Source organism: Oncorhynchus keta, chromosome 15 (genome assembly GCF_023373465.1).
Source record: "Oncorhynchus keta strain PuntledgeMale-10-30-2019 chromosome 15, Oket_V2, whole genome shotgun sequence".
NCBI classification, from domain to species: Eukaryota; Metazoa; Chordata; class Actinopteri; order Salmoniformes; family Salmonidae; genus Oncorhynchus; species Oncorhynchus keta.
Genome location: NC_068435.1, coordinates 17,979,069 through 17,993,420, shown reverse-complemented (window position 1 = coordinate 17,993,420; position 14,352 = coordinate 17,979,069). Strand labels below are relative to the sequence as shown.

Here is a 14,352-nt window from a genome sequence, read left to right as displayed (position 1 = left end):
AAAGTGGAATAAAAAGGCCAAAGCTCTGTGGGCACATAAAACAAGAAGGTCAGTAACCTACTGTCCTTTTCACACACTCTGTCCACTAAAGGAAACACGGAGGAAATAAGAGTGGTGCCCTGACATTTTAAACAGACACTTTACTGACCATGAAGAGTCCATTTCAAAGGCCAGTTGGCTCAACAAAGCAGAAGGTGTGATACAAACTGCATTGATCTGTCCTTATACCATACCTGTCTGTCCAGTATGAAAACGGGCATGAATTTGAGGTGCGGGCAAAACTGCCATAAGCCACTCAGTATGGGATGTTCATTTAAAGTGAATTTGACATGATAAGTTTTGTTTTTTGAAAATGGTAAATTGACTGAAATTCCAGTGTTTCTAGAGAAGCCACTATTTTATTTTGGAAGTCTGTATTTAATTAAACCAACAACTGGCTTTGTTCCATTCTTTGATACTGGTATCTTCTTTCTTATCGATTTTGTCCCAAGGATATGCCCAGGGTATTATGCAGCCCCAATGTCATCATTTTATTCCTTTAGTACCTGATTGGTTCATCAATCTTATAACCAAATTCACTGCACAGCACAATAAGAAGTGGAAATGGATTTTAAATTGTTTTAATGAAAAACAACTTAAGTTCAGTAAAAAGTAAGACAGATTGAAATAAACCAGTGTTATTATTTAGGCAGGAGACAGAATAAAACTTACCCAGATCGGAAATTAATAATGACCAAACTGAGAGCCTAAATCAATGCTTTAATTTGGTAATCAACTCCAGGGGTTTGTAAATTATGACTTAATGGGTAAAGGGTTAATTTTAAAACAGCTTCCGTGGACAGGGGGTTTCTTTAATTGGATAGAGAAACTGCCTGGATGAACAGCTCCACATTGATTCATGTAAAAGATATCTAATCATATACTCACATCACTAAAAGACAAACCAGTGCAGTTTCCCCAGTTCTCACTGAAAATGTAATATCTCAAAGATTATAGGCTAGATGAAACACAACAGTCCCAACTTCAACATACAAAGCCATAACAAATCACTCTATATTCTTTCCTTTGTGGGGATTGAATTGGCCGTTTTCCGGTAAAATAAAAAACTGTGTCATACACTGCACTAAGTGTGTCACTTAAACATACAGTGACGTAAAGCATTAATAGGTCTGGGAATTCTCTGCAGTCAAGGTTTATTACATTAATACACTTGACATTCTCCAGTCCAGTTCATCTTCCCTCGATAAAGGATTCATCTTCAGCAGTGCCCTCTGAGGTGAGCTGGGAAGCCAATAAAACATAAAGACATTGTGGTTATGAGAGACAATAAATGAGGGAAAGCTGTAAAAGAAAGTGTGAAAACTGAGGAAATTGAATTTTGGATAAAATATTAAAATGGTCCAGGTCATGAAATGAAAATAAACCTGGTTTGGAAATTACGAGTTTCATAAGCATTTTATTTGGTTATTTTATGTAATATATTTTTTATGTTTTTAGATCCCAATATCAATATAATTTCCTTGAGTATGATCAATCTCAAGGTGTAATTTCAGTATCTTGGCAATAGAACAGAAAGACATTGATTACTAAAAATACTGATAATCAATGAATTCCTATGAATCCAGCCAAATTCCTTGTTGAGTGGAAACTTCTTCAATCCAGGCCTATGTCATACAACTCTCAGCCTTAAAACCTCACAAGTGACAGATTGCATGGGGGCGTAGTAGTATGTGTGTTTGTTGGTGTTTGTGAAATATAATACCCTAAAGTCCTTTCAATAGCAGATTCAGAAACAAAAGGGGTTGCATGCTCTCTGTTCCCTTTTTAACTGGGCCCCATTGCAATGAAAGTTGGAACTCAATAACGGTATAATGACACACAGGATGTGCCATAACCATTGTGGTCTAGGCCTGGGGTGGTGAGAGACCCCATGGCAAGACAATGTAAACCAAATATTTGTTGTTATTTTTGCTATAAATTGATTAAATATATTAAGTTGCATTAGTCAAGCATAGGTAGTGAGGTCCAGGTGCTTGTCATTGAGTTGTTTGCTGAAGCAATGATTGACCTTAAAATGACAATACATGTAACTGCGGGAAAGCTTTGTTTATTAACAATATTTTAAAGGTAATGATTTCAGTAGCAAACAATAACACGTGGCTAAGCTCATATTTCGATTAAGTATGTCTTTATAACTGATAATCAATGAACTGTCTGTAGATAATCGTCTTTGTTCGTCATTTTCCGTTACTCGGCGCACTTCATGAGAGCATTTGGGAAATTGCAACCATTTTGCAGTCGTGTGGTGTGTGTGTCGGAGTAGAGCTGAGATTTAACGAATAAATAAAAACGCGAAATTAGACACCCTCCGGCAATGGAAAGGTATGTGTTCACGTTTGCTGAAGCGTGCACGTTGATTGTGTGGTTAATTATATTCGCGGTTTTAATGTAACTATCGACGTATCTATTTAATAACGCTAAAAGCTAACGGTAGCTTATTGGGCCGGCCACGTTTGAATTCGTTCTGAGATGGTGGCCCGCTTGCCACCCATCTTCTTAGCATTGCATTAGCTAGCTAGTACTACCGTATAATTTCACAGCGTACACCTTGCTACGAAACTAGCTAGCTAACGTAGATATCTAGTTTATTAAGATACACCAGTCAATACATTAAAATCTGTATATCTATTTAAGAGTTGCGTTAAACCGAGATTATGCTGCGCCAATATTTCTACAATTTCGTTAACTACGGTTAAGCATTCAATGTCGCGTTTTGGTTAGTTGAGCGCGCACGTACCCCTACGCGTTGGTCGGACACGTTTCCTTCGTTTCTTCGGATGAGTTTGGTAGACATTAGTGTAGCCATCAGATAACGTTACGGTAACTAGCGACCATTAGTAACTAACGTTACGGTAACTAGCGACCATTAGTAACTAACGTTACGGTAACTAGCGACCATTAGTAACTAACGTTACGGTAACTAGCGACCATTAGTAACTAACGTTACGGTAACTAGCGACCATTAGTAACTAACGTTACGGTAACTAGCGACCATTAGTAACTAACGCTACGGTAACCAGCGACCGTTAGTAGCTAACATTACTGCTAACGAAATTGGCTGACAAGGTCTGATACCCGAATGTACTAACGTCGCTACAATTTGCAATGAGCTTTCACGTCAAACAAAATGTATGATGACGAATTGTTAGCTACACATTTAACGAAATGAAATTGCAAGACAACTACACTCACACTGGTAGTTCTTAACCTTGTGGGTAACGTTAGCAAACTGGTAACGTTAAGATAGCTAACGTTAGCTCGCTAGCTACGCCTAACTTGATTGTTAATTGACACCATACATTTTTGCTTCCATTAATTAATTATACGTTGCTTGCACTGATTTGTGTGCACAACTGACATTCATATTTCCCCTGCCTTTTTCAGCATTGTCAGTGATGTTGCAGTTGGCATGAAGGTAAGTTTGCACTTTCGCAACTGACTTTTCAGGATCATTTCATTAATTGGGAAACGATGTACCAAATTCATTTATGTATACATTCATATTTTACAGAGAGGCTCAGATGATTTGAGTCTCTACAGCACCAGCCCTAACTCTGTGACTGGTGAGCTCATTTTCCTCCCATTCAGTCATACAGAAAAGTAAAGCAATTCACATTCTAACATATCCACAGTCAATGGTCCTTGACACATTTTAACAGCTGAGAGGACAGCTGATGCGATATATTCATGCATGACGCTTGATTTCACAGCTAACGGCAATGACAGCAGTAAAAAACTGAGAGTGGAGGACAGGATGGAGAGTCCCCCTTCCCGCGTGCTCCACATCAGGAAGTTGCCCAGCGAGGTGTCAGAGACAGAGGTCATCGCTCTGGGCCTACCGTTCGGCAAGGTCACCAACATCCTCATGCTGAAAGGAAAAAATCAGGTGAGTTAATGTGGGAAGAATTGTTTGAGTTATTTTTCTTAATCATTACACTACAATATGTTAATTAAGGACAGAATATGGCCTGACCATTTGGCCTTGTCAGTTTTTCCTGGTCAAATGGCCAGGAACAACTCCTACGAACAACTCCTACCCTAAGCATGTTTTTTTTTTTTTTATATATATCTAGAATCAAACTATTTAATACTACATAGTAGTATTGGGTATAGAAGGAATTTGTCCATGTTGTCTGACTTCAAATTGTCCTCTTTCGATGTACCAGGCGTTCCTGGAGTTGGGTACGGAGGAGGCGGCTGTTACCATGGTGAACTACTACACGGCGGTGATGCCTCAGGTCCGCAACGTCCCAGTGTTCATCCAGTTCTCTAACCACAAGGAGCTGAAGACAGACAGCACTCTCAACCAGGTGAGATTCTACCCTTCCCCAGAAAATACACTTGTGCATGACTAGTAGTGAGGTTCTAGTGTAGACACTGAGAAACAATGGTGTATGAGTGAGCCTTGGCTATTGTGACGGTACTTTTTGTTGATTTGCAGACTGTTGTAATTTTCCCCCTTTTTTTCCCCCTCCCTCTATTTCATACGTACTTATCAAGCGTGCACAGGCTGTCCTCCAGGCCGTGTCGGCAGTGCAGGATGGTGGCTCTCCCAACTCTGACAACAGTACGCTGGACAGTGTTCTAGCTCATGCCCCCAGCCCTGTGCTCAGGATAATCATCGACAACATGTTCTACCCCGTCACTCTGGACGTTCTACAGCAGATCTTCTCCAAGTTTGGAACAGTCATGAAGATCATCACGTTCACCAAGAACAACCAGTTCCAGGCCCTGCTCCAGTTCAGTGAACCAGTCAACGCCCAGCAAGCCAGACTGGTGAGCAGACAGACAAACCACTGGTGTATTATACATGTGGGCCTCTGTAGTTAAGTTGGTAGAGCAAAGCTTTTGCAACGCCAGGATAGTGGATTCGATTCCCATGGGGCCACCTATGCATAAAAAAATGTATGCACGCATGACTGTAAGTCGCTTTGGATAAAAGTCTGTTTAATTAGTATATTACATTTTTCAGTTCTGTCAATTTACCGTGAAGGTTGATAACAATTGCATTTCTCCAGATTATGACAAATATTCAAACAAAAATAAATAAAACAAAAAGCTTACTAATAGTCATTTCTCTTATCACTTTGTTCAGTCCCTGGACGGCCAGAACATCTACAATTCCTGCTGCACGCTGCGGATCGACTTCTCCAAGCTGGTCAACCTGAACGTCAAGTACAACAATGACAAGAGCCGGGACTACACCCGGCCCGAGCTCCCTGCCGGTGACGGCCAGCCTGCACTAGACCCTGCCATGGCCGCCGCCTATAACAAGGACTCCTCCCTGCTCGGTAAGACCTCTCTCCATCCATTCTCTCCCCTTTTCTGTCTTCTCTGTCTTTCCAGGCCAGTCCAGTCAGCTCGTTCTCCTCTGTATAGAAGTCAATACCACTTAGTGTTCACTCTCAATGGCATTCTGGGTATGGACTTATCTAATGCTTTTTAGAGATCGGAGGACAACAGAAATCCCTACCAGTCCAGTAACACACTGTTAAGTGACGAACAAAAGAAGGAACAAGAACATAATAGAAAATGGGTCACTGTGTGTTATCGACAGTCTGCCATGTTCCAAGCCATATAAGAGCCTTGTCAATTTGATGAAGCTTTTTTGAGTTCTTCTACATTATTACTACTCCCACCTGCCCTCTGTATAGTTAAGCTTTTCCCTGTACCTCCTCTCCATAGGTACCCCCTCTGGAATGGGAGCGCACTACTCTAATGGTGGAGGGTTTCAGTCTTCTCTCTCCCTCTCGCAGGGCGGAGGTACCTATGCTTTCCATTATATTTTCTTTCTTTCAATCTCTAAGTCTTACCTGCTGTGTGTCCATGTCGTCCAGGAGAAAGAGGCAAGAGTAGTTGGTGGCACAGCAACCACTCCTGTTGGACCAAGGGGAAAACACCCTTTTAAAATGGTCTAATAGCATGTTTGACGAGTTTGAAATATCAGTTTGAGAATAACCAAGGATGTCATAATAAAATATGTGATAGGCCATGACATTGGAATAATGGATGGTTAGCTTTAGAGTTGACTGACCTTCCCTGTGTCTTGTATAGCTTTTGACAATGAGGTCTTGCGCTATGCAGAAAAAGTCCCTTTGTGTGTGTTATGTAAATGCATGCTAATCAAATTTGTTGGTTGTATTTGCATATTTAGCAGATGTTATTGCAGGTGTAGTGAAATGCTTGTGTTCCTAGCTCCAACAGTGCAATAATATCAAACAATACACATGTCTAAAAAGTAAAATAATGGAATTGAGACATATTAGGACGTGCAATGTCTGAGTGCACACGTCTGGTGTGTGGACATGTCATGCACACTGTAACACATGGCTGTGTGGTGTGCTTTGCCCCTGTCTCTGTTTACCCTACCCATTAACGTGCCTGGCCTGGCTGTTCCTCCAGGAGCCATCAATCCAATGAGTGCTGCGGCGGCAGCGGCGGCGGCTGCAGGGAGGATGGTGCTCTCCGGACACTCTGGCTGCAGCGGCGTGCTCCTGGTCAGCAACCTGAACGAGGAGGTGAGTAACGCGCCCTTTCTCTCTCTCTCCCCTTCACTCTCCTCCGTCAGTATGCAGATCTCACTCAGATCTATTGCCTCTGACGGTACCTTGTACATCATTGTCCTTTGATTCCGACATCGACTTTGAGCAGATGTTTGTGATTCGCGGTATGACTGGTGTAATTTCATGATTGGAAGGGTTCAGAGAAAAAGCAGTGGAAAAAGCTCCCCATCTATACAACTTGGCTATTTAGTCTAACCTTGCGTTTTGTTGCACAGATAGTCAGTACCTTTATGGGATGATCTATTACACCTCATGATCAGTACACAGAAATCTGACACATCATTTTGTAAGATGGCTACAGCAATATTCAATGTTGCTCTGCATTCTTTGAATGTTTTTCAAAGCTCTGCTGCACACAACTTATCTAGCTTGGCCTGATGGTGTTAGTACCAAGACGAGTGGATTGTTTCTCTGTCAGGCGTCATTCACCACAAGGTCATCCCCAATGGATGTACGTCCAGTCAAGAGATGGAATGGCGATGCATTCTCACATCGGGTGCTCATTATTTATGTGAATTTTATATTGGCCTCAGTGCTTGCATATGTTTTCTCTCTGTCTCCATATCCTAAGTCAACTGAACCGCAGTTACTTCTCAGGCTCAGGCTCTGTCTTAGTGAATAGAGGATCTCTCTCTCTCTCTCTCTCTCCTATGCATTTCGTGCTAATTTTAACTACGGTCTCCTAAACTCTTTCCCTCTCTCATTCATGTCAAGTGATAGTCCTTCCTAACTCTCGTTCTTTTCTTTCAAAGCTCTCTCGTTCACACCTGTCTATTCCAATGCCTTTCTCTAAGCTGTCAAGTTGGTATGGACTGTGGGGGCTACACCAACCACTCTCACCTTTTTCTCTCACCCACTGTCACTATCTATGCTATATCTATCTATGCTATGTCTGTCTATACATTCTCAACAGAAGTAATATTCTATCATTTCTCTCCCCAAACACTGGGTTTGTGGACTTGAAAATGTGTTCTGTTTATGCCATAACTCTGTAAGGTGGTTTTCATGTCTTTACCTGCATGGCCCAAACTCCCCTCCTTTTGAAACTGATGGTGTAGCCCACCTGCTTTAACCAATATGCTTGCATTTCATACGCTAGTAAAGCTACTAAAACCTGAACTTGTCATACTTTTCTGCATGCCCTACCCACATCCCTATCATTAATTACTATTGGCTACAAACTAGGCTTTGGTGTCTATGTACTCGGCTCCCTCTTTGGTCTCCGGTGTAAACATTTGGCACTATTATTTTCTTGTATGTTTAGGATTACCCCCCCACCACCACAGCAAACCAAATCCAGCCATTTCTGACCAAACTCCTGCATTTTCCAATGTACTGACCTGTTTTTTTATTTTATTTACGCCACATTGCTACCCCCCTTCATTAATTATTGCCCTTCCCTCGTTCCCCCTTTGTCCTGTCTGCACCCTGTTACTCCTCCCCCTCCTTACCCATCCTCTACATGTTCATGCTTTGTGCCTGAACCAAAATGTTCCTCCTTGGACCGACTTGCCCCAATTAACTGCCTTGAACCCATGCACCATGACCACCTCATCATTCTACGGGAAACCACCCTCCGTTATGGATGATCTGTCCATCTTGGCTCTCTACCTCCGACTCTTCTACCTCTCTACCTGTCTTACGCTGCTTGCTCTTCTCTCCTTCTAAAGATGGTTACGCCCCAAAGTCTGTTTACCCTCTTCGGTATGTTATTGTTAGCACTACCTTTTTCATATATATTTTTTCTTTACTCCATCTCCATGTAAAAAAAACACACAAAAACAACCTAGCTCTCATTTGATTTCTGATTAGTGTTTCCATAGTTGAGGAACTGTTTCATCACATTTTTGTTTAATCATTCATATTGATTTTTAGTTGAGTACATATTATTTTGGCCATCAAGGCCTCCAGTCTCATTCTCACTCTGGGGCAATTATGTTAATGCATGGTTGATTATTTGGGATGTAGGTTTTTCTGTTAGTTTTTTTTCCATTTCACAAAGCTAGTTATTTTTGGGGGGAGGGATTTTATCTGCATATTCTCTCTTCTGTCTATCTTGTACGTCTCTTGTTCTAAGACTCCTTGATTGGTTTAAATTATATGGATGATTTCTCCATCCCCTTTTTACGACTAATTTTTTAACTTGTCTCTGAAGGACTAACGTTGTCCTTAATGGTTAAATCCTCTCCCCTCTGCTCTGCCTTTGCACTCTCCTCTCTCGCTCCCTCCTGCTGTCTGCCTATCATTATAATGAAGGGGTGTACGGTGATGCTCAGCGCGTGAAGATCCTCTACAATAAGAAGGACAGTGCTCTTATCCAGATGTCAGACGGGAACCAGGCCCAGCTCGGTGAGTGGGTTCAGTCACGCCCCGCTTCTGTACCTCTTGTCTGAGTTTTGGAGTGTTCTTTCAACCCCCCCCTTAACTAGCTCCTGTTTGGATCGGTTCCGCTCAATCCCTGTGTTATCCTGCCAGGCCCCTGGCTGCCCTGCTGTTCCTTTCAACAGAATATAAAATGTTTCTGGTAAATCTACAGTTCTTGCTGTGTCTTTGAGTTCATTGTTTTCCACAATCCCAAAATCATAGTTGAAACTAATTTGAATGGAAAATGTCCTAGGACGATCCTAAAGGGAGTCTTAACATTTCTAATTAAAGGTAGATGAAAATGATATTTTTGCATCTGAGCCTCTGTTTTGGATTTATCCTATGGTTTTGACAGTGTGCGGGTCCCTATCCTTTCCATTATCCCGTTTTTGAAACCTATTGGCATTGTGGCATTGTTTTTTGAATTCAAACTAAAAGAGAATTTCAAATGAATGGTAGAGAAACACCTCCACATTAAATGCATGAGAAACATGTCTCTGTAACCGTGTTTCCTATGTGCTTGTCCTCTCAGCGATGAGCCACCTGAATGGCCAGAAGATGCACGGGAAGATCATCCGTGTGACGCTTTCCAAGCACCAGGCAGTGCAGCTGCCCAGGGAAGGGCTGGATGACCAGGGCCTAACCAAGGACTTCACCAACTCCCCCCTGCACCGGTTCAAGAAGCCCGGCTCCAAGAACTTTCAGAACATCTTCCCTCCTTCCACCACGCTCCACCTCTCCAACGTCCCGTGAGTTTGTCTAGAGTTTGACTGGTTTCTGCCTGTACCATTTCATAAATATATGTTGTGCTAGCTAGGGCGTTAGAAGGTTCAATTAATAGAAATTCCTTAGACGAATCCAATGTAAGTTTCAGAGTTCCTGAAGGCTCTGGTCTCAGACCTCTACTGTTCTCATTATATATATGCTGCCTCTTATGATGTTTGACACATTAGCATTGTTTATTTTTGCACCAGACTATTATTGAGTAGTTTGCTGCTGAATTTAGGGGGTTGGGTGTAGCACTGGTAAGATGTTGCAGTACGAGAAGATTGAAGTGTGCTAGTGTATTGACATGGCTGAATGTGCTTGCATTGTGCTCACGGTCAGTTTCGGACTTGACAGGGAGGATGTGACAGAGGAGGATCTGCGACTGCTGTTCTCTAATGCTGGGGGCATTGTGAAGGCCTTCAAGTTTTTCCAGTAAGACTGTATTTTACTGCCCGTAACTTATTATCACATTTAGTCCCAAGCCTGAGCCTTTGAACACCACAGTTGTAATGTGCAGCGATCTTCATAATTTTACCACTTGTGTGTGTGACTATATGATCACATTTCCTCCCTCCCCCCAAATAGAGGCCACAAAATGGCGCTTCTCCAGATGTCCACGGTGGAGGAGGCCATCCAGGCCTTAATGGACCTCCACAACTACGACATGGGCAGCAACCACCACCTGAAGGTCTCCTTCTCCAAGTCAACCATCTAGATGAACCACGCCATCACAACCCACCCCTCTCCTTGACTAACCTCAATTAGTCAATCATTGTGACCCTCACCTTCTAGGGGGAAACTTTTCAGTCAGACAATATTAATTATCAAAAGCCCCCCCAATACTAGTTGTGACGGTAGTTTGTTTAATGTCGTTGTTGTAAAACAAGCCCCATCTAGATCCCCTTATCCCCCTTGACCTTAGTTTGTGTGGTTGGCAAGCTCCCTTCCCATGTTCATCATGAAGAGGAATTGTATTCCCTCTTTTATTAGAATGAATCAGCAAAAATGTGCCTTACTCAGCAAAATATTATCATCGTTTTGCCTCCTTACGGTTCTACAAGTGATGGTCTAGGCACATTCTGTTTGGGGAGGGTAGTAGTGTGTTTTCTTTTTTTCCTCCCTGTGTACATTACTGGATGTTCGCCAGATTTTATAGCTTCGATTTTAAAACATTTTTCATAATATAGGCGAGGGACCTGGTTAACGGACTTAGATGAAGAAGCCCATATTCAGTTTGTTGGCTTATTTTTAAACTCCCGGGCAGAGTGAATTTTTTTTTTCTCCCCCATGTTGAGGATTACTGTAAAGGCTGACACCGTTGTACATTTCACCTGCTGAGGACATCCGCTTAGATGTTCCCTTGCTGTCTGTTTTTCAAACCTTATTTGCATATACATAATTGTTCCTTTTGGAAAATGTTTGATTTGAGTGAAAATGTCAGTGAATTGTTTTGCTTGTGTACTGATAGGTCATGGTAGTAGTGAAGACATGTTGCTGTTGCATGCGTCCCACATCCAGTTAGGCAATGTGGTCATAACGAAGTATGATTGTACATGAGGATGGACTGACTGTTGGGGACCAAAGTAAATGTGCCTTTTAGACCTACTTTGATTTATGTTTTCATTTACAAAAACAAATGTGGCTTGTGTTTTGATTCGGGGGGAACACTAATTGAAGTCAAACTGTCCCAGAATGTTTCTCCTTGATTTCAATGATTATTCTGTGTGGTTTTTGGCAAAGGATTTTACCTTTACATCACACCTCCAGTAAAAACTGAACACAAAATACAGTAAATTAAAAAGGTTAGGAATGTGTGGAAAAAGGTTGTATATTTTCTACATGGATTGAGTTTTTACATATAGTTTGGAAAAGGCACGATTAAAAAGCTAATTTTCTACCGAGTGAGTCCGTTTGATGGTTCCTGCTGTGTGTACCTACTCTGCTTTAACTCTGTAGCATGCTCAATAAACTCTCCTGTAGCTCTATTCACCCTCTTCTGTCTCCTATGCTCTCACTTCCTTTCTCCTCTACACCTCTCTTACTGTTCTGATTTCTCTCTGCCTAGGGGGGGAAATACGTTTTATTTTTGGAACAGGGTGGCAATACCAGAAGATAACAATTGGAAATATTAATTCAATTTGAATTTCCCACCCTGCTAACCACTTGCTTTACTAAGATTATCTGACTCAACTGTTGCTGTATGTTTTCTAACCCTTTCATTTTACAGCTATGAACTCCTTGCTCTCTTGTCTAAATTTCACAGGTGAGTACGGTAACGCAATATCTGTTAAAATGTAAATGTTATAGAAGTGTTTCAGATTCGAACAGCTGTATCGTTCTGGACCATACTCAACCATGCCTAAAATGTCAATCCGGATTCTACTGTGGGCTGATTTTTAAATGCCCTGAATTAAAAAACATTAATCTAGCCTAATAAACTACATACTTTCCCATGATGTCATGACATTTCTTTTGTCTGAGGCACTGTCCTCGCCTAAACCAGGTTTCCAACCGACCATTTAAAAAAATAAAGCTATTTTGAGGATGCTGGAATCATATTTTGAACAAACGTGTATATCCCTATAGGACACTTGAAGTAGCCTAATCTGATTAAAACTTTGTTTATGTCACAAATTGTATAACAAATATTTAGTCTATATTGAATATTTAGATTCTAGGTGCATGAGAAATAGAGGCACAGCACACAGCTTTCCTGAATAACTGGGCCTCCCAGGAGCATATGTGGGCACATTATTATAGGATAACTTGTCAGAATGATGATCTCAGTTTATAGAAGAAATAATACAGCCAGTGACCTGATACTGTACCTTCCTATACCTTATAAACTTGAGAGTAGACCCACAACTGATCCAAATGGAATGGAATGTTCAAATTACCGTGCGTTTGTGACATTATTCAAATGACATTTTCACTGCAGCCCAGAGTATAGTTTTGTACTCACTTGAAAGCAATAATGCAATTATTCATTGCGTTGTGGTGTTGTAAGCTACTATAGTCTAGGAAGGATAATTGTATTGTCCCTAAACAAGATCAATAGGGGAGCTTTTTGAGCTGAGTGTTTCATGTCTTCACTTTTCTTTCATATGCAATGATGCACCTGGCGTGCCAATCAGCTATTCCTATCTGTTGCCTTCATATTGAAAATGTATGAAGCTTTGAATGCTTTTATGTGTGGTATGATTGATAGTTAGCCTATTGCAGATCTGGACAAATTATCCACCTACCACTATTGTCACTGAATTGTGGATAGAGGGCAGGATAGACAGACTTGTAAACTATATTGACCTGTGGTGAAGTAAAAGTTGCAGATTTAAACAGATGAGTAAATGTGGCTAGGATGGAAGAAATTATATAGTAAAAAGGGCCAAAGAGTGAATGTAAACCAGGGAGAAAACACTACCCCCCCCCCTGTGCCCAATCAACAATAATAATAAAAAATGACCCCCCCCACAATACATTTGGAACTGTCCCCTGGTGTGGTCTCCATTGCAAAATAACAAAATCCCAAAGAGCCAATTGTTATGTTCAGTCCAGTCGCAAATCTAATAAATGTAAGCGGGGTGCAGTTGGGCCAATGTGTACCTTACCAATTTCACAATATCAAGGTCATTTCCCAAAGATTATAAAACATTTATCTAAGACAAAGATGTTCATGGCACCATCTTGACTTGGGGAAATTGCTGGCAGTTTCAATAGTTGTCAAAGACTGAATAATTCAACATCCCTTTGACAAGAGTTTATTTAATTAGTGCTGACCTCTGTCTCTCACATAATGTCCACAGGGGTGAGACAGGTGCCCCTGTTTTTATACGGTCTATGGACAGGTGTTATGACATTGGACACAGGTCAACTTCTCATTTTCAATTAATAGTGTGTGTGTTCAGGTGCATTGGTGAAGCATGAGAGGAGTGTTAAAGGTTATATGGTCAATTTCATTTCCACAGTAGTTAATCCAGGAAACTGAAATTCAATTCATACATCAAAATATCCTAATAACTTATGGGGGTCTTTAAAGGTCTTTAACTGAATGTCGGTTTAATTGCTTGAATTAAAATTCATAGACTGGAATTGAACCCCTACCCTGATGTTTAACCCAGTAGACTCTGCTAATACCTTTCATCAGTGGCTACATTCTGAGCTGGCGTATAAAAAGACAAAAAAGCATAAATGTACTTACCTTGTGGTTTCACAGAATCCATAAATGTAAGGTGGACAAGCTACCATCTGATCAACCCTCATATTTTATTTAAAACACTGCATGCATTTATTCACAGATTAAAGCTGAAACTCGGTGACTGCCCCCATTTTCTAAATCAAATTGACTGTTATCTATATGCAAATGACTCGCCTCTCATACGTAGTTTCAATAATTAATGTGGATGACGGTTGACACTGGGGCCAGGATGTCTTTTGTCCCACTAGATATCCTGCCTAAACTGCCTCTCCGCTCCAATCGGAAACAATTAGCCGGTTGGAGACATGAGCTCGGTTCCTATGTTGCTGGTGTCCTTCTGTATAGCTGATCTATGAAAAGAGGACTGTATCGCTCTGTAGTACTGCCTTTTGGTCTTTGGGA

The 14,352-nt window shown here is 41.2% G+C and overlaps 1 protein-coding gene across 4 annotated transcripts; it reads left to right on the top strand.

Annotated features, from left to right (window-relative positions):
* Positions 1–2,106: 2,106 nt before the first annotated feature.
* On the top strand, positions 2,107–11,749 carry LOC118394554 (polypyrimidine tract-binding protein 2-like). 4 transcript variants are annotated; one of them, XM_035787835.2, is made up of 14 exons: positions 2,107–2,127; positions 3,445–3,475; positions 3,572–3,623; positions 3,771–3,946; positions 4,227–4,370; positions 4,561–4,836; positions 5,156–5,351; positions 5,746–5,823; positions 6,463–6,578; positions 8,294–8,327; positions 8,880–8,972; positions 9,520–9,736; positions 10,095–10,187; positions 10,341–11,749. In XM_035787835.2, exons 2-14 carry the CDS (start codon positions 3,470–3,472, stop codon positions 10,468–10,470), a joined length of 1,611 nt encoding a protein of 536 aa, XP_035643728.1. In that variant the 5' UTR covers positions 2,107–2,127; positions 3,445–3,469; the 3' UTR covers positions 10,471–11,749. The 4 variants fall into 4 exon arrangements, with proteins under 4 accessions (XP_035643728.1, XP_035643725.1, XP_035643726.1 ...); XM_035787832.2 differs by lacking the exon at positions 2,107–2,127 and adding an exon at positions 2,248–2,382; XM_035787833.2 differs by lacking the exon at positions 2,107–2,127 and adding an exon at positions 2,249–2,382 and having other exon boundaries at positions 10,110–10,187.
* Positions 11,750–14,352: the final 2,603 nt, after the last annotated feature.

Excerpts from the sequence above, each read along its gene's own strand:
- LOC118394554 (XM_035787832.2), top strand. Across the intron at positions 3,624-3,770 it reads CAGCCCTAACTCTGTGACTG|CTAACGGCAATGACAGCAGT; the intron begins GTGAGCTCATTT and ends TTGATTTCACAG. Across the intron at positions 8,328-8,879 it reads AAGTCTGTTTACCCTCTTCG|GGGTGTACGGTGATGCTCAG; the intron begins GTATGTTATTGT and ends ATTATAATGAAG.